Source organism: Salvelinus alpinus, chromosome 3, assembly GCF_045679555.1.
Source record: "Salvelinus alpinus chromosome 3, SLU_Salpinus.1, whole genome shotgun sequence".
NCBI lineage: Eukaryota > Metazoa > Chordata > Actinopteri > Salmoniformes > Salmonidae > Salvelinus > Salvelinus alpinus.
The window spans coordinates 105,939,983-105,958,452 of NC_092088.1; the positions used below are offsets into that span (position 1 = coordinate 105,939,983).

The 18,470-nt window shown below is 47.3% G+C and overlaps 1 protein-coding gene across 1 annotated transcript in view; it reads right to left on the reverse strand.

Moving 5' to 3' along the window:
- Positions 1 to 2,222: 2,222 nt before the first annotated feature.
- fh (fumarate hydratase) overlaps positions 2,223 to 18,470 on the reverse strand; it is a 31,793-nt gene continuing 15,545 nt past the window's right edge. Inside the window, exons 8-10 of the mRNA XM_071394738.1 lie at positions 9,969 to 10,096; positions 6,666 to 6,819; positions 2,223 to 2,440 (exon numbers count right to left, since the gene is read on the reverse strand). Coding sequence (XP_071250839.1) covers positions 2,298 to 2,440; positions 6,666 to 6,819; positions 9,969 to 10,096 — 425 coding nt within the window. The 3' untranslated portion in view covers positions 2,223 to 2,297. The remainder of the gene's footprint in view (positions 2,441 to 6,665; positions 6,820 to 9,968; positions 10,097 to 18,470) is intronic.

The window sequence follows — 18,470 nt, forward strand, 5'->3', positions numbered from 1 at the left end:
GCTAAGTCCTTCCCCAGGGGAGATACCTGCTGGTCTCCTACATGTCACTCCAACTCTCCTCATCTCTCCTCTCTGTCCCAAATGGAACCCTATTCCCTGTATAGTGCACTACTTTATAACAGAACCCTATTCCCTGTATAGTGCACTACTTTATAACAGAACCCTATTCCCTATATAGTGCACTATTTTATAACAGAACCCTGTGGGCCGTGAATAGGGTGCCATTTGGGACGCAGATTTCAAGCAACGAGGCATTGAGTTCGAAGGTAGGCCTTGAAATACATCCACAGGTACACCTCCAATTGACTCAAATTATGTATATTAGCCTATCAGAAGCTTCTAAAGCCATGACATCATTTTCTGGAATTTTCCAAGCTGTTTAAAGGCACAGTCACTTTAGTGTATGTAAACTTCTGACCCACTGGAATTGTGACACAGTGAATTTTAAGTAAAAAGTCTGTCAACAATTGTTGGAAAAATGACTAGTGTCATGCACAAAGTAGATGTCCTAACCTACTTTCCAAAACTATAGTTTGTTAACAAGAAATTTGTAGTGGTTGAAAAACGAGTTTTAATGACTCCAACCTAAGTGTATGTAAACTTCCGACTTCAACTGTATGCATCTATGTAATTGTAAATGTATATTAATCTTTGTAAAAAATAGGGACCACAATGGAAATAAGTTCCCAGTCACTTTAAAAATATATATGTGTTTATACAGTATATATGTATTTTTTTTACTGACAAATAAAATCAATCAATTTATTAATCAATCAATCCAAACTGTGCAGTAGCCAATTGATGAATAGAAAGAGACAGCTCTTACAAAACACCTAAAAGTTTAATGACATTCAGAGATTGTCAAGACAAGCCTTAGATACTGTGTAAGACTACGAGGTAGAGAGGGATGTTGGTCCACATTGTCAAGCCAAGCCTTAGATACTGGGTAAGACTACGAGGTAGGGAGGGATGTTCTGTTTGTCCACATTGTCAAGCCTTAGATACTGGGTAAGACTACGAGGTAGAGAGGGATGTTGGTCCACATTGTCAAGCCTTAGATACTGGGTAAGACTACGAGGTAGAGAGGGATGTTGGTCCACATTGTCAAGCCAAGCCTTAGATACTGGGTAAGACTACGAGGTAGGGAGGGATGTTCTGTTTGTCCACATATTATGGTGTTGAAACACACAAACCATGATATTGAAGTCAGGACGCTTTGTTTATTGGCTGTGTGGTGGATTGGCACAGAAACCTGTTGGTGGGAAAATGTCATCAAAATGTTGAAAATGTGATTTCCCCCCGAGCTGATGGTCTGACGCCGGCTCTGTTTTATAGTGTAATGAGACAGACGGAGAGGGAGCTCATCGGTGGTGGTCGTCGAACCCTCAACCTTCTGGCCTGCTTCCACTGTGCCACAAAAGCATGCAGAAGTGGCACAGTTGATATCCACGTTTATAAAACACAGGGTCGCGGTTGTTATTTGAGGTTACACGTTTATAAACACAAGGTCGCAGGGTCGTGGTTGTTATTTGAGGTTACACATTTATAAACACAAGGTCGCAGGGTCGTGGTTGTTATTTGAGGTTACACGTTTATAAACACAAGGTCGCAGGGTCGTGGTTGTTATTTGAGGTTACACGTTTATAAACACAAGGTCGCAGGGTCGTGGTTGTTATTTGAGGTTACACGTTTATAAACACAGGGTCGCAGGGTCATGGTTGTTATTTGAGGTTACACGTTTTAGTTGTAGCCCTTGATAAACACACCTCATACAGCTCTTGAAGGCTTGATGATTAGTTGGCAAGTTGTTTCGGGTGTGCTTGTCCAGGGTTGCATTAAAACTGTGTTCTGTCGGGGGTACTGGAGGACCAGGGGAACTGGAGGACCAGGGGAACTGGAGGACCAGGGGAACTGGAGGATCAGGGGAACTGGAGGATCAGGGGAACTGGAGGACCAGGGGTACTGGAGGACCAGGGGTACTGGAGGACCAGGGGAACTGGAGGACCAGGGTTGGGAAACACTACGAAGTGTGTATCCACGATCAGCAGTCATCTGTCCATAGATCAGGTCTGTCTGTTCCTGCACTGAGGAATGGAACATTTAATTGGCTCATCCACCCCCCCTCCTCTCCCCTGGAACTCTTCCCCAGGTCGTTGCTGTAAATGACAACGTGTTCTCAGTCAATTGGTAAAATAAAGGTTTAAATAAAATACAACAATGCGTTCCAACAAAAACATTTTTTATATTATTTGTACAAAGACATTTATAACCATAGACATTCTGCAGCGTGTCGTGTTCTACTTGGGTCCCAGCATCTCATGTGGCTTGACCCACGCGTCAAACTCTTCTGCCGTCAGGTACCCCAGCTTGATAGCTGTTTCCTTGAGGTTTCCTCCCTCTTTGTGGGCCGTCTTGGCGATCTTAGCAGCTTTGTCGTAACCTGTTGAGAAGATGGAGAAGGAATTCAGACGTTAAACTACTGAGACTGATGACAAACCATGACCTTCTACCTCCAGCTCTAAACACTGAAGACCTGAGCCTCAGAACACAATTAAGGAACCAATAGCAGACTCTCGAAGACTATAGAGGAGGTGATATATGTGGTCGTGACAGTTGGCTGTCCCGACAGAGAACTCCTGGGTTCTGTAATGTCCCGACAGAGAACTCCTGGGTTCTGTAATGTCCCGACAGAGAACTCCTGGGTTCTGTAATGTCCCGACAGAGAACTCCTGGGTTCTGTAATGTCCCGACAGAGAACTCCTGGGTTCTGTAATGTCCCGACAGAGAACTCCTGGGTTCTGTAATGTCCCGACAGAGAACTCCTGGGTTCTGTAATGTCCCGACAGAGAACTCCTGGGTTCTGTAATGTCCCGACAGAGAACTCCTGGGTTCTGTAATGTCCCGACAGAGAACTCCTGGGTTCTGTAATGTCCCGACAGAGAACTCCTGGGTTCTGTAATGTCCCGACAGAGAACTCCTGGGTTCTGTAATGTCCCGACAGAGAACTTCTGGGTTCTGTAATGTCCCGACAGAGAACTCCTGGGTTCTGTAATGTCCCGACAGAGAACTCCTGGGTTCTGTAATGTCCCGACAGAGAACTCCTGGGTTCTGTAACGTCCCTCTGCTGACCGGGGCCAAGAGGGGAAACAGGTGCAGCTGGGTCTGATGGGGACAGAGACATCTGGTGCTTCCTACGTCAAGCTGACACGCCGGGGGGGGGGGGGGTGGGGCCATCTCACTAACTCCTGTTAACCACAGTGTCTGACAGGGGAGAGAGGACAACACACGAAGCCACCAGACAGAGGGTGGACTCCCTACACACTAAGCCACCTGACAGAGGGGACTCCCTACACACTAAGCCACCAGACAGAGGGTGGACTCCCTACACACTAAGCCACCAGACAGAGGGGACTCCCTACACACTAAGCCACCAGACAGAGGGGACTCCCTACACACTAAGGCACCAGACAGAGGGGACTCCCTACACACTAAGGCACCAGACAGAGGGGACTCCCTACACACTAAGGCACCAGACAGAGGGGACTCCCTACACACTAAGCCACCAGACAGAGGGTGGACTCCCTACACACTAAGCCACCAGACAGAGGGTGGACTCCCTACACACTAAGCCACCAGACAGAGGGGACTCCCTACACACTAAGCCACCAGACAGAGTGGTGGACTCCCTAAACACTAAGGCACCAGACAGAGTGGTGGACTCCCTACACACTAAGGCACCAGACAGAGGGTGGACTCCCTACACACTAAGCCACCAGACAGAGGGTGGACTCCCTACACACTAAGCCACCAGACAGAGGGTGGACTCCCTACACACTAAGCCACCAGACAGAGGGTGGACTCCCTACACACTAAGCCACCAGACAGAGGGGACTCCCTACACACTAAGCCACCAGACAGAGGGGACTCCCTACACACTAAGCCACCAGACAGAGGGGACTCCCTACACACTAAGCCACCAGACAGAGTGGACTCCCTACACACTAAGCCACCAGACAGAGGGTGGACTCCCTACACACTAAGCCACCAGACAGAGTGGTGGACTCCCTACACACTAAGCCACCAGACAGAGTGGTGGACTCCCTACACACTAAGCCACCAGACAGAGGGTGGACTCCCTACACACTAAGCCACCAGACAGAGGGTGGACTCCCTACACACTAAGCCACCAGACAGAGGGTGGACTCCCTACACACTAAGCCACCAGACAGAGGGGACTCCCTACACACTAAGCCACCAGACAGAGGGGACTCCCTACACACTAAGCCACCAGACAGAGGGGACTCCCTATACACTAAGCCACCAGACAGAGGGGACTCCCTACACACTAGGCCACCAGACAGAGGGGACTCCCTACACACTAAGCCACCAGACAGAGGGGACTCCCTACACACTAAGCCACCAGACAGAGGGGACTCCCTACACACTAAGCCACCAGACAGAGTGGACTCCCTACACACTAGGCCACCAGACAGAGGGTGGACTCCCTACACCCTAAGCCACCAGACAGAGGGGACTCCCTACACACTAAGCCACCAGACAGAGGGGACTCCCTACACACTAAGCCACCTGACAGAGGGGACTCCCTACACACTAAGCCACCAGACAGAGGGGACTCCCTACACACTAAGCCACCAGACAGAGGGGACTCCCTACACACTAAGCCACCAGACAGAGGGGACTCCCTACACACTAAGCCACCAGACAGAGGGTGGACTCCCTACACACTAAGCCACCAGACAGAGGGGACTCCCTACACACTAAGCCACCAGACAGAGGGGACTCCCTACACACTAAGCCACCAGACAGAGGGGACTCCCTACACACTAAGCCACCAGACAGAGTGGACTCCCTACACACTAAGCCACCAGACAGAGGGTGGACTCCCTACACACTAAGCCACCAGACAGAGGGGACTCCCTACACACTAAGCCACCAGACAGAGTGGTGGACTCCCTACACACTAAGCCACCAGACAGAGGGTGGACTCCCTACACACTAAGCCACCAGACAGAGGGTGGACTCCCTACACACTAAGCCACCAGACAGAGGGTGGACTCCCTACACACTAAGCCACCAGACAGAGGGGACTCCCTACACACTAAGCCACCAGACAGAGGGGACTCCCTACACACTAAGCCACCAGACAGAGGGGACTCCCTATACACTAAGCCACCAGACAGAGGGGACTCCCTACACACTAAGCCACCAGACAGAGGGGACTCCCTACACACTAAGCCACCTGACAGAGGGGACTCCCTACACACTAAGCCACCAGACAGAGGGGACTCCCTACACACTAAGCCACCAGACAGAGGGGACTCCCTACACACTAAGCCACCAGACAGAGGGGACTCCCTACACACTAAGCCACCAGACAGAGGGGACTCCCTACACACTAAGCCACCAGACAGAGGGGACTCCCTACACACTAAGCCACCAGACAGAGGGGACTCCCTACACACTAAGCCACCTGACAGAGGGGACTCCCTACACACTAAGCCACCAGACAGAGGGGACTCCCTACACACCAAGCCACCAGACAGAGGGTGGACTCCCTACACACCAAGCCACCAGACAGAGTGTCTCAGTAGGACTCTACTGCAGTAGACAGAGAGGGGACTCCCTACACACCAAGCCACCAGACAGAGAGTGGACTCCCTACACACTAAGCCACCAGACAGAGTGTCTCAGTAGGACTCTACTGCAGTAGACAGAGGGTGGACTCCCTACACACCAAGCCACCAGACAGAGTGTCTCAGTAGGACTCTACTGCAGTAGACAGAGAGGGGACTCCCTACACACCAAGCCACCAGACAGAGAGGGGACTCCCTACACACTAAGCCACCAGACAGAGGGTGGACTCCCTACACACTAAGCCACCAGACAGAGTGTCTCAGTAGGACTCTACGACAGTAGACAGACTCACTGTGCTGTAGAGCAAAACATCTCATTGACAATAGTCACATTGCAGTCTGGTGAATCTCAGCACTGCTGAAACGTGGGACTGTGAGTTACTGCCCTCTAGTGGTTCTATGTGGTTACAGGCAAAAGACAGATGGATAACCAGTTGATTTCACCTGCAGTTGTATTCTGCACAGTAAATAAAACCTATTTATAAAGCCCTTCTTACATCAGCTGATATCTCAAAGTGCTGTACAGAAACCCAGCCTAAAACCCCAAACAGCAAGCAATGCAGGTGTAGAAGCACGGTGGCTAGGAAAAACTCCCTAGAAAGGCCAAAACCAAGGAAGAAACCTAGAGAGGAACCAGGCTATGAGGGGTGGGCCAGTCCTCTTCTGGCTGTGCCGGGTGGAGATTATAACAGAACATGGCCAAGATGTTCAAATGTTTATAGATGACCAGCAGGGTCAAATAATAATAATCACAGTGGTTGTCGAGGGTGCAACAGGTCAGCACCTCAGGAGTAAATGTCAGTTGGCTTTTCATAGCCGATCATTAAGAATATCTCTACCGCTCTTGCTGTCTCTAGAGAGTAGTTATCTAGATATCGTTCATGACTTTTGGTCCCCTGCTGTATGTCCATACACTACTTTGAAGCACCTGCGTTACTACGACACATACCTATGTGTGGGTTGAGGGCTAAGACACATACCTATGTGTGGGTTGAGGACTAGGACACATACCTATGTGTGGGTTGAGGGCGGTGACCAGCATCAAGGACTCGTTCATGAGTTTGTTGATCCTGTCGATGTTCGCTTCGATGCCCACCACACAGTTATCAGTGAAGGAGACTGAGGCATCCCCCAGCAGCCTCGCTGAGTTCAACACGTTCTTAATCTGGGAGGAGGAGAGAGGTGGAATTACAGTATGACTGAGGCAGCATCCCCCAGCAGCCTGGCTGAGTTCAACACTTAATCTGGGAGGAGGAGAGAGGTGGAGTTACAGTATGACTGAGGCAGCATCCCCCAGCAGCCTGGCTGAGTTCAACACTTAATCTGGGAGGAGGAGAGGTGGAATTACAGTATGACTGAGGCAGCATCCCCCAGCAGCCTGGCTGAGTTCAACACTTAATCTGGGAGGTGGAGAGGTGGAGTTACAGTATGACTGAGGCCTCCCCCAGCAGGCTGGCTGAGTTCAACACTTAATCTGGGAGGAGGAGAGAGGTGGAGTTACAGTATGACTGAGGCATCATCCCCCAGCAGCCTGGCTGAGTTTAACACTTAATCTGGGAGGTGGAGTTACAGTATGACTGAGGCCTCCCCCAGCAGCCTGGCTGAGTTCAACACTTAATCTGGGAGGAGGAGAGAGGTGGAGTTACAGTATGACTGAGGCATCATCCCCCAGCAGCCTGGCTGAGTTTAACACTTAATCTGGGAGGAGGAGAGGTGGAGTTACAGTATGACTGAGGCCTCCCCCAGCAGCCTGGCTGAGTTCAACACTTAATCTGGGAGGAGGAGAGGTGTTAAGGCATCTGCATGCTTCCCATCCAAAACAGTCATATGTTTGGACACACCTACTCATTCCAGGCACAGACACACACAATAACATACGCAATATACATACACATGGATTTACTACTGTAGATATGTGGTAGTGGTGGAGTAGGGGCCCGAGGGCACACAGTGTGCTGTGAAATCTGTGAATGTATTGTAATGTTTTTAAAATTGTATGAACTGACTTAATTTTGCTGGACCCCAGGAAGAGTAGCTGCTGCCTTGGCAGGAACTAATGGGGATCCATAATAAACCCCAGGAAGAGTAGCTACTGCCTTGGCAGGAACTAATGGGGATCCATAATAAACCCCAGGAAGAGTAGCTGCTGCCTTGGCAGGAACTAATGGGGAGCCATAATAAACCCCAGGAAGAGTAGCTGCTGCCTTGACAGGAACTAATGAGGATCCATAATAAACCCCAGGAAGAGTAGCTGCTTCCTTGACAGGAACTAATGAGGATCCATAATAAACCCCAGGAAGAGTAGCTGCTTCCTTGGCAGGAACTAATGGGGATCCATCATAAACCCCAGGAAGAGTAGCTGCTGCCTTGACAGGAACTAATGGGGATTCATAATAAACCCCAGGAAGAGTAGCTGCTGCCTTGGCAGGAACTAATGGGGAGCCATAATAAACCCCAGGAAGAGTAGCTGCTGCCTTGGCAGGAACTAATGGGGATCCATAATAAACCCCAGGAAGAGTAGCTGCTGCCTTGGTAGGAACTAGTGGGGATCCATAATAAACCCCAGGAAGAGTAGATGCACGGTGAAACTGGCCTATTAGTAGTGTCTCAGTCCACGGTGAAACTGGCCTATTAGTAGTGTCTCAGTCCACGGTGAAACTGGCCTATTAGTATTGTCTCAGTCCACAGTGAAACTGGCCTATTAGTATCGTCTCAGTCCACGGTGAAACTGGCCTATTAGTATCGTCTCAGTCCACGGTGAAACTGGCCTATTAGTATCGTCTCAGTCCACGGTGAAACTGGCCTATTAGTATCGTCTCAGTCCACGGTGAAACTGGCCTATTAGTATCGTCTCAGTCCACGGTGAAACTGGCCTATTAGTATCGTCTCAGTCCACGGTGAAACTGGCCTATTAGTATCGTCTCAGTCCACGGTGAAACTGGCCTATTAGTATCGTCTCAGTCCACGGTGAAACTGGCCTATTAGTATCGTCTCAGTCCACGGTGAAACTGGCCTATTAGTATCGTCTCAGTCCACGGTGAAACTGGCCTATTAGTATCGTCTCAGTCCACGGTGAAACTGGCCTATTAGTATCGTCTCAGTCCACGGTGAAACTGGCCTATTAGTATCGTCTCAGTCCACGGTGAAACTGGCCTATTAGTATCGTCTCAGTCCAGGGTGAAACTGGCCTATTAGTATCGTCTCAGTCCAGGGTGAAACTGGCCTATTAGTATCGTCTCAGTCCAGGGTGAAACTGGCCTATTAGTATCGTCTCAGTCCACGGTGAAACTGGCCTATTAGTATTGTCTCAGTCCACGGTGAAACTGGTCTATTAGCATTGTCTCAGTCCAGGGTGAAACTGGCCTATTAGTATGGTCTCAGTCCAGGGTGAAACTGGCCTATTAGTATCGTCTCAGTCCACGGTGAAACTGGCCTATTAGTATCGTCTCAGTCCACGGTGAAACTGGCCTATTAGTATCGTCTCAGTCCACGGTGAAACTGGCCTATTAGTATCGTCTCAGTCCACGGTGAAACTGGCCTATTAGTATCGTCTCAGTCCACGGTGAAACTGGCCTATTAGTATCGTCTCAGTCCACGGTGAAACTGGCCTATTAGTATTGTCTCAGTCCACGGTGAAACTGGCCTATTAGTATCGTCTCAGTCCAGGGTGAAACTGGCCTATTAGTATCGTCTCAGTCCACGGTGAAACTGGTCTATTAGCATTGTCTCAGTCCAGGGTGAAACTGGCCTATTAGTATGGTCTCAGTCCAGGGTGAAACTGGCCTATTAGTATCGTCTCAGTCCACGGTGAAACTGGCCTATTAGTATCGTCTCAGTCCACGGTGAAACTGGCCTATTAGTATTGTCTCAGTCCACGGTGAAACTGGCCTATTAGTATTGTCTCAGTCCAGGGTGAAACTGGCCTATTAGTATCGTCTCAGTCCACGGTGAAACTGGCCTGTTAGTATTGTCTCAGTCCACAGTGAAACTGGCCTATTAGTATTGTCTCAGTCCACAGTGAAACTGGCCTATTAGTATTGTCTCAGTCCACGGTGAAACTGGCCTATTAGTATCGTCTCAGTCCACGGTGAAACTGGCCTATTAGTATTGTCTCAGTCCACGGTGAAACTGGCCTATTAGTATTGTCTCAGTCCAGGGTGAAACTGGCCTATTAGTATCGTCTCAGTCCACGGTGAAACTGGCCTATTAGTAGTGTCTCAGTCCACGGTGAAACTGGCCTATTAGTATCGTCTCAGTCCACGGTGAAACTGGCCTATTAGTAGTGTCTCAGTCCAGGGTAATATCAGTTCTTACCATCATTGGCTTGAAGACGTTAAGCTCAAAGTGTCCGTTGCTTCCTCCGATGGTCACAGCCACGTTGTTTCCCATCACCTGGGCTGCTACCATGGTCATGGCCTCACACTGGGTGGGGTTAACTTTCCCTGGAAGACAACCATCACACACAGTTAAAACCCCATGGTTCTCACACACAGTTAAAACCCCATGGTTCTCACACACAGTTAAAACCCCATGGTTCTCACACACAGTTAAAACCCCATGGTTAAAACACACAGTTACAACCCCATGGTTAAAACACACAGTTAAAACCCCATGGTTAAAACACACAGTTACAACCCCATGGTTAAAACACACAGTTACAACCCCATGGTTAAAACACACAGTTACAACCCCATGGTTAAAACCCCATGGTTCTCACACACAGTTAAAACCCCATGGTTCTCACACACAGTTAAAACCCCATGGTTAAAACACACAGTTACAACCCCATGGTTAAAACACACAGTTAAAACCCCATGGTTAAAACACACAGTTAAAACCCCACAGTTAAAACCCCACGGTTAAAACCCCATGGTTAAAACACACAGTTAAAACCCCACAGTTAAAACCCCACGGTTAAAACACACAGTTAAAACCCCATGGGTCTAACACACAGTTAAAACCCCATGGTTAAAACACACAGTTAAAACCCCATGGTTAAAACACACAGTTAAAACCCCATGGTTAAAACACACAGTTAAAACCCCACGGTTAAAACCCCACGGTTAAAACACACAGTTAAAACCCCATGGTTAAAACACACAGTTAAAGCCCCACAGTTAAAACCCCACGGTTAAAACACACAGTTAAAACCCCATGGTTAAAACACACAGTTAAAACCCCATGGGTCTAACACACAGTTAAAACCCTGTGGTTAAAACACACAGTTAAAACCCCATGGGTCTAACACACAGTTAAAACCCCATGGTTAAAACACACAGTTACAACCCCATGGGTCTAACACACAGTTAAAACCCCATGGTTAAAACACACAGTTACAACCCCATGGTTAAAACACACAGTTACAACCCCATGGTTAAAACACACAGTTAAAACCCCATGGGTCTAACACACAGTTAAAACCCCGCGGTTAAAACACATTGGCTAAAACACATGTTGGTTAAAACCAACAGTCGACGACCCCTTTCGGCCTTTCCCCTGCTGAACATACTGTTGTTGTTATTAACTGTTACAAACTGTTCTATTTGTGCAAATAACCTAAACAAAGTCCAAGGCAGGGCTGTAACGTTACACCGTCCCCATATCACAACCGGCTGGAATCCTACAACAAGACAGCTGAACAGAGGTCAACAAGACTTCTGAACGGACGGTAAACACTGGACAGCACCACTTTCAAGGCTCTCAAAACTGTCAAGGCTTTCTTCCCTAGAAACTGTTCTGTAATCAGTCCATCATTACGATCCCTTCATGTCAAGGCTGTCTTCAGTAGAAACTGTTCTGTAATCAGTACGATCCCCTCATGTCAAGGCTGTCTTCAGTAGAAACTGTTCTGTAATCAGTACGATCCCTTCCTGTCAAGGCTGTCTTCAGTAGAAACTGTTCTGTAATCAGTCCGATCCCCTCATGTCAAGACTGTCTTCAGTAGAAACTGTTCTGTAATCAGTCCATCAGTACGATCCCTTCATGTCAAGGCTGTCTTCAGTAGAAACTGTTCTGTAATCAGTCCATCAGTACGATCCCCTCATGTCAAGGCTGTCTTCAGTAGAAACTGTTCTGTAATCAGTCCATCAGTACGATCCCTTCATGTCAAGGCTGTCTTCAGTAGAAACTGTTCTGTAATCAGTCCATCAGTACGATCCCTTCCTGTCAAGGCTGTCTTCAGTATAAACTGTTCTGTAATCAGTCCATCAGTACGATCCCCTCATGTCAAGGCTGTCTTCAGTAGAAACTGTTCTGTAATCAGTCCATCAGTACGATCCCTTCATGTCAAGGCTGTCTTCAGTAGAAACTGTTCTGTAATCAGTCCATCAGTCGATCCCTTCATGTCAAGGCTGTCTTCAGTAGAAACTGTTCTGTAATCAGTCCATCAGTACGATCCCTTCCTGTCAAGGCTGTCTTCAGTAGAAACTGTTCTGTAATCAGTCCATCAGTACGATCCCTTCATGTCAAGGCTGTCTTCAGTATAAACTGTTCTGTAATCAGTCCATCAGTACGATCCCTTCATGTCAAGGCTGTCTTCAGTAGAAACTGTTCTGTAATCAGTCCATCAGTACGATCCCTTCATGTCAAGGCTGTCGTCTTCAGTAGAAACTGTTCTGTAATCAGTACGATCCCCTCATGTCAAGGCTGTCTTCAGTAGAAACTGTTCTGTAATCAGTCCATCAGTACGATCCCTTCATGTCAAGGCTGTCTTCAGTAGAAACTGTTCTGTAATCAGTACGATCCCCTCATGTCAAGGCTGTCTTCAGTAGAAACTGTTCTGTAATCAGTCCATCAGTACGATCCCTTCATGTCAAGGCTGTCTTCAGTAGAAACTGTTCTGTAATCAGTACGATCCCCTCATGTCAAGGCTGTCTTCAGTAGAAACTGTTCTGTAATCAGTCCATCAGTACGATCCCTTCCTGTCAAGGCTGTCGTCTTCAGTAGAAACTGTTCTGTAATCAGTCCATCAGTATGATCCCCTCATGTCAAGGCTGTCTTCAGTAGAAACTGTTCTGTAATCAGTACGATCCCTGTTATTGTGCTGTTGTCTGAATAAAGGCAGGTTGTGGGTAGCCAGAGAGGTAGTCTGAATAAAGGCAGGTTGTGGGTAGCCAGAGAGGTAGTCTGAATAAAGGCAGGTTGTGGGTAGCCAGAGAGGTAGTCTGAATAAAGGCAGGTTGTGGGTAGCCAGAGAGGTAGTCTGAATAAAGGCAGGTTGTGGGTAGCCAGAGAGGTAGTCTGAATAAAGGCAGGTTGTGGGTAGTTAGAGAGGTAGTCTGAATAAAGGCAGGTTGTGGGTAGCCAGAGAGGTAGTCTGAATAAAGGCAGGTTGTGGGTAGCTAGAGAGGTAGTCTGAATAAAGGCAGGTTGTGGGTAGCCAGAGAGGTAGTCTGAATAAAGGCAGGTTGTGGGTAGCCAGAGAGGTAGTCTGAATAAAGGCAGGTTGTGGGTAGCCAGAGAGGTAGTCTGAATAAAGGCAGGTTGTGGGTAGCCAGAGAGGTAGTCTGAATAAAGGCAGGTTGTGGGTAGCCAGAGAGGTAGTCTGAATAAAGGCAGGTTGTGGGTAGCCAGAGAGGTAGTCTGAATAAAGGCAGGTTGTGGGTAGCCAGAGAGGTAGTCTGAATAAAGGCAGGTTGTGGGTAGTTAGAGAGGTAGTCTGAATAAAGGCAGGTTGTGGGTAGCCAGAAAGGTAGTCTGAATAAAGGCAGGTTGTGGGTAGCTAGAGAGTCTTTATACCCTCTCCTGCTGAAGTAGAGGTCAAGGAGGGGGAAGAAAAAGCCTGGACAAAAATACGTCTTGAAACCTGACCCACCCTAAATGTGGCATGGATGATTTCTGACAGCTGGGAGTTAGGTGGGGTCATGTAGCTCTGTTATAACAGCTAGGTGGGGTCATGTAGCTCTGTTATAACAGTTAGGTGGGGTCATGTAGCTCTGTTATAACAGCTAGGTGGGGTCATGTAGCTCTGTTATAACAGTTAGGTGGGGTCATGTAGCTCTGTTATAACAGCTAGGTGGGGTCATGCAGCTCTGTTATAACAGTTAGGTGGGGTCATGTAGCTCTGTTATAACAGTTAGGTGGGGTCATGTAGCTCTGTTATAACAGCTGGGAATTAGGTGGGGTTATGTAGCTCTGTTATAACAGTTAGGTGGGGTCATGTAGCTCTGTTATAACAGTTAGGTGGGGTCATGTAGCTCTGTTATAACAGCTGGGAATTAGGTGGGGTTATGTAGCTCTGTTATAACAGTTAGGTGGGGTCATGTAGCTCTGTTATAACAGCTAGGTGGGGTCATGCAGCTCTGTTATAACAGTTAGGTGGGGTCATGTAGCTCTGTTATAACAGTTAGGTGGGGTCATGTAGCTCTGTTATAACAGCTGGGAATTAGGTGGGGTTATGTAGCTCTGTTATAACAGTTAGGTGGGGTCATGTAGCTCTGTTATAACAGTTAGGTGGGGTCATGTAGCTCTGTTATAACAGCTGTGAATTAGGTGGGGTTATGTAGCTCTGTTATAACAGTTAGGTGGGGTCATGTAGCTCTGTTATAACAGTTAGGTGGGGTCATGTAGCTCTGTTATAACAGCTGGGAGTTAGGTGGGGTCATGCAGCTCTGTTATAACAGTTAGGTGGGGTCATGTAGCTCTGTTATAACAGTTAGGTGGGGTCATGCAGCTCTGTTATAACAGTTAGGTGGGGTCATGTAGCTCTGTTATAACAGCTAGGTGGGGTCATGTAGTTCTGTTATAACAGTTAGGTGGGGTCATGTAGCTCTGTTATAACAGTTAGGTGGGGTCATGTAGCTCTGTTATAACAGTTAGGTGGGGTCATGTAGCTCTGTTATAACAGCTAGGTGGGGTCATGTAGCTCTGTTATAACAGTTAGGTGGGGTCATGTAGCTCTGTTATAACAGCTAGGTGGGGTCATGTAGCTCTGTTATAACAGTTAGGTGGGGTCATGTAGCTCTGTTATAACAGCTAGGTGGGGTCATGCAGCTCTGTTATAACAGTTAGGTGGGGTCATGTAGCTCTGTTATAACAGTTAGGTGGGGTCATGTAGCTCTGTTATAACAGCTGGGAATTAGGTGGGGTTATGTAGCTCTGTTATAACAGTTAGGTGGGGTCATGTAGCTCTGTTATAACAGTTAGGTGGGGTCATGTAGCTCTGTTATAACAGCTGGGAATTAGGTGGGGTTATGTAGCTCTGTTATAACAGTTAGGTGGGGTCATGTAGCTCTGTTATAACAGCTAGGTGGGGTCATGTAGCTCTGTTATAACAGCTGTGAATTAGGTGGGGTTATGTAGCTCTGTTATAACAGTTAGGTGGGGTCATGTAGCTCTGTTATAACAGCTAGGTGGGGTCATGCAGCTCTGTTATAACAGTTAGGTGGGGTCATGTAGCTCTGTTATAACAGTTAGGTGGGGTCATGTAGCTCTGTTATAACAGCTGGGAATTAGGTGGGGTTATGTAGCTCTGTTATAACAGTTAGGTGGGGTCATGTAGCTCTGTTATAACAGTTAGGTGGGGTCATGTAGCTCTGTTATAACAGCTGTGAATTAGGTGGGGTTATGTAGCTCTGTTATAACAGTTAGGTGGGGTCATGTAGCTCTGTTATAACAGTTAGGTGGGGTCATGTAGCTCTGTTATAACAGCTGGGAGTTAGGTGGGGTCATGCAGCTCTGTTATAACAGTTAGGTGGGGTCATGTAGCTCTGTTATAACAGTTAGGTGGGGTCATGCAGCTCTGTTATAACAGTTAGGTGGGGTCATGTAGCTCTGTTATAACAGCTAGGTGAGGTCATGTAGCTCTGTTATAACAGTTAGGTGGGGTCATGTAGCTCTGTTATAACAGTTAGGTGGGGTCATGTAGCTCTGTTATAACAGTTAGGTGGGGTCATGTAGCTCTGTTATAACAGCTGGGAGTTAGGTGGGGTCATGTAGCTCTGTTATAACAGTTAGGTGGGGTCATGTAGCTCTGTTATAACAGTTAGGTGGGGTCATGTAGCTCTGTTAAAACAGTTATGTGGGGTCATGTAGCTCTGTTATAACAGTTATGTGGGGTCATGTAGCTCTGTTATAACAGTTATGTGGGGTCATGCAGCTCTGTTATAACAGTTATGTGGGGTCATGCAGCTCTGTTAAAACAGTTATGTGGGGTCATGCAGCTCTGTTATAACAGTTATGTGGGGTCATGCAGCTCTGTTAAAACAGTTATGTGGGGTCATGCAGCTCTGTTATAACAGTTATGTGGGGTCATGTAGCTCTGTTATAACAGTTATGTGGGGTCATGTAGCTCTGTTATAACAGTTATGTGGGGTCATGCAGCTCTGTTATAACAGTTAGGTGGGGTCATGTAGCTCTGTTATAACAGTTAGGTGGGGTCATGTAGCTCTGTTATAACAGCTGGGAGTTAGGTGGGGTCATGTAGCTCTGTTATAACAGTTAGGTGGGGTCATGTAGCTCTGTTATAACAGTTAGGTGGGGTCATGTAGCTCTGTTAAAACAGTTATGTGGGGTCATGTAGCTCTGTTATAACAGTTATGTGGGGTCATGTAGCTCTGTTATAACAGTTATGTGGGGTCATGCAGCTCTGTTATAACAGTTATGTGGGGTCATGCAGCTCTGTTAAAACAGTTATGTGGGGTCATGTAGCTCTGTTATAACAGTTAGGTGGGGTCATGTAGCTCTGTTATAACAGCTAGGTGGGGTCATGTAGCTCTGTTATAACAGTTAGGTGGGGTCATGTAGCTCTGTTATAACAGCTAGGTGGGGTCATGTAGCTCTGTTATAACAGTTAGGTGGGGTCATGTAGCTCTGTTATAACAGCTAGGTGGGGTCATGCAGCTCTGTTATAACAGTTAGGTGGGGTCATGTAGCTCTGTTATAACAGTTAGGTGGGGTCATGTAGCTCTGTTATAACAGCTGGGAATTAGGTGGGGTTATGTAGCTCTGTTATAACAGTTAGGTGGGGTCATGTAGCTCTGTTATAACAGTTAGGTGGGGTCATGTAGCTCTGTTATAACAGCTGGGAATTAGGTGGGGTTATGTAGCTCTGTTATAACAGTTAGGTGGGGTCATGTAGCTCTGTTATAACAGCTAGGTGGGGTCATGCAGCTCTGTTATAACAGTTAGGTGGGGTCATGTAGCTCTGTTATAACAGTTAGGTGGGGTCATGTAGCTCTGTTATAACAGCTGGGAATTAGGTGGGGTTATGTAGCTCTGTTATAACAGTTAGGTGGGGTCATGTAGCTCTGTTATAACAGTTAGGTGGGGTCATGTAGCTCTGTTATAACAGCTGTGAATTAGGTGGGGTTATGTAGCTCTGTTATAACAGTTAGGTGGGGTCATGTAGCTCTGTTATAACAGTTAGGTGGGGTCATGTAGCTCTGTTATAACAGCTGGGAGTTAGGTGGGGTCATGCAGCTCTGTTATAACAGTTAGGTGGGGTCATGTAGCTCTGTTATAACAGTTAGGTGGGGTCATGCAGCTCTGTTATAACAGTTAGGTGGGGTCATGTAGCTCTGTTATAACAGCTAGGTGGGGTCATGTAGTTCTGTTATAACAGTTAGGTGGGGTCATGTAGCTCTGTTATAACAGTTAGGTGGGGTCATGTAGCTCTGTTATAACAGTTAGGTGGGGTCATGTAGCTCTGTTATAACAGCTAGGTGGGGTCATGTAGCTCTGTTATAACAGTTAGGTGGGGTCATGTAGCTCTGTTATAACAGCTAGGTGGGGTCATGTAGCTCTGTTATAACAGTTAGGTGGGGTCATGTAGCTCTGTTATAACAGCTAGGTGGGGTCATGCAGCTCTGTTATAACAGTTAGGTGGGGTCATGTAGCTCTGTTATAACAGTTAGGTGGGGTCATGTAGCTCTGTTATAACAGCTGGGAATTAGGTGGGGTTATGTAGCTCTGTTATAACAGTTAGGTGGGGTCATGTAGCTCTGTTATAACAGTTAGGTGGGGTCATGTAGCTCTGTTATAACAGCTGGGAATTAGGTGGGGTTATGTAGCTCTGTTATAACAGTTAGGTGGGGTCATGTAGCTCTGTTATAACAGCTAGGTGGGGTCATGTAGCTCTGTTATAACAGCTGTGAATTAGGTGGGGTTATGTAGCTCTGTTATAACAGTTAGGTGGGGTCATGTAGCTCTGTTATAACAGCTAGGTGGGGTCATGCAGCTCTGTTATAACAGTTAGGTGGGGTCATGTAGCTCTGTTATAACAGTTAGGTGGGGTCATGTAGCTCTGTTATAACAGCTGGGAATTAGGTGGGGTTATGTAGCTCTGTTATAACAGTTAGGTGGGGTCATGTAGCTCTGTTATAACAGTTATGTGGGGTCATGTAGCTCTGTTATAACAGTTATGTGGGGTCATGCAGCTCTGTTATAACAGTTATGTGGGGTCATGCAGCTCTGTTAAAACAGTTATGTGGGGTCATGTAGCTCTGTTATAACAGTTAGGTGGGGTCATGTAGCTCTGTTATAACAGCTAGGTGGGGTCATGTAGCTCTGTTATAACAGTTAGGTGGGGTCATGTAGCTCTGTTATAACAGCTAGGTGGGGTCATGTAGCTCTGTTATAACAGTTAGGTGGGGTCATGTAGCTCTGTTATAACAGCTAGGTGGGGTCATGCAGCTCTGTTATAACAGTTAGGTGGGGTCATGTAGCTCTGTTATAACAGTTAGGTGGGGTCATGTAGCTCTGTTATAACAGCTGGGAATTAGGTGGGGTTATGTAGCTCTGTTATAACAGTTAGGTGGGGTCATGTAGCTCTGTTATAACAGTTAGGTGGGGTCATGTAGCTCTGTTATAACAGCTGGG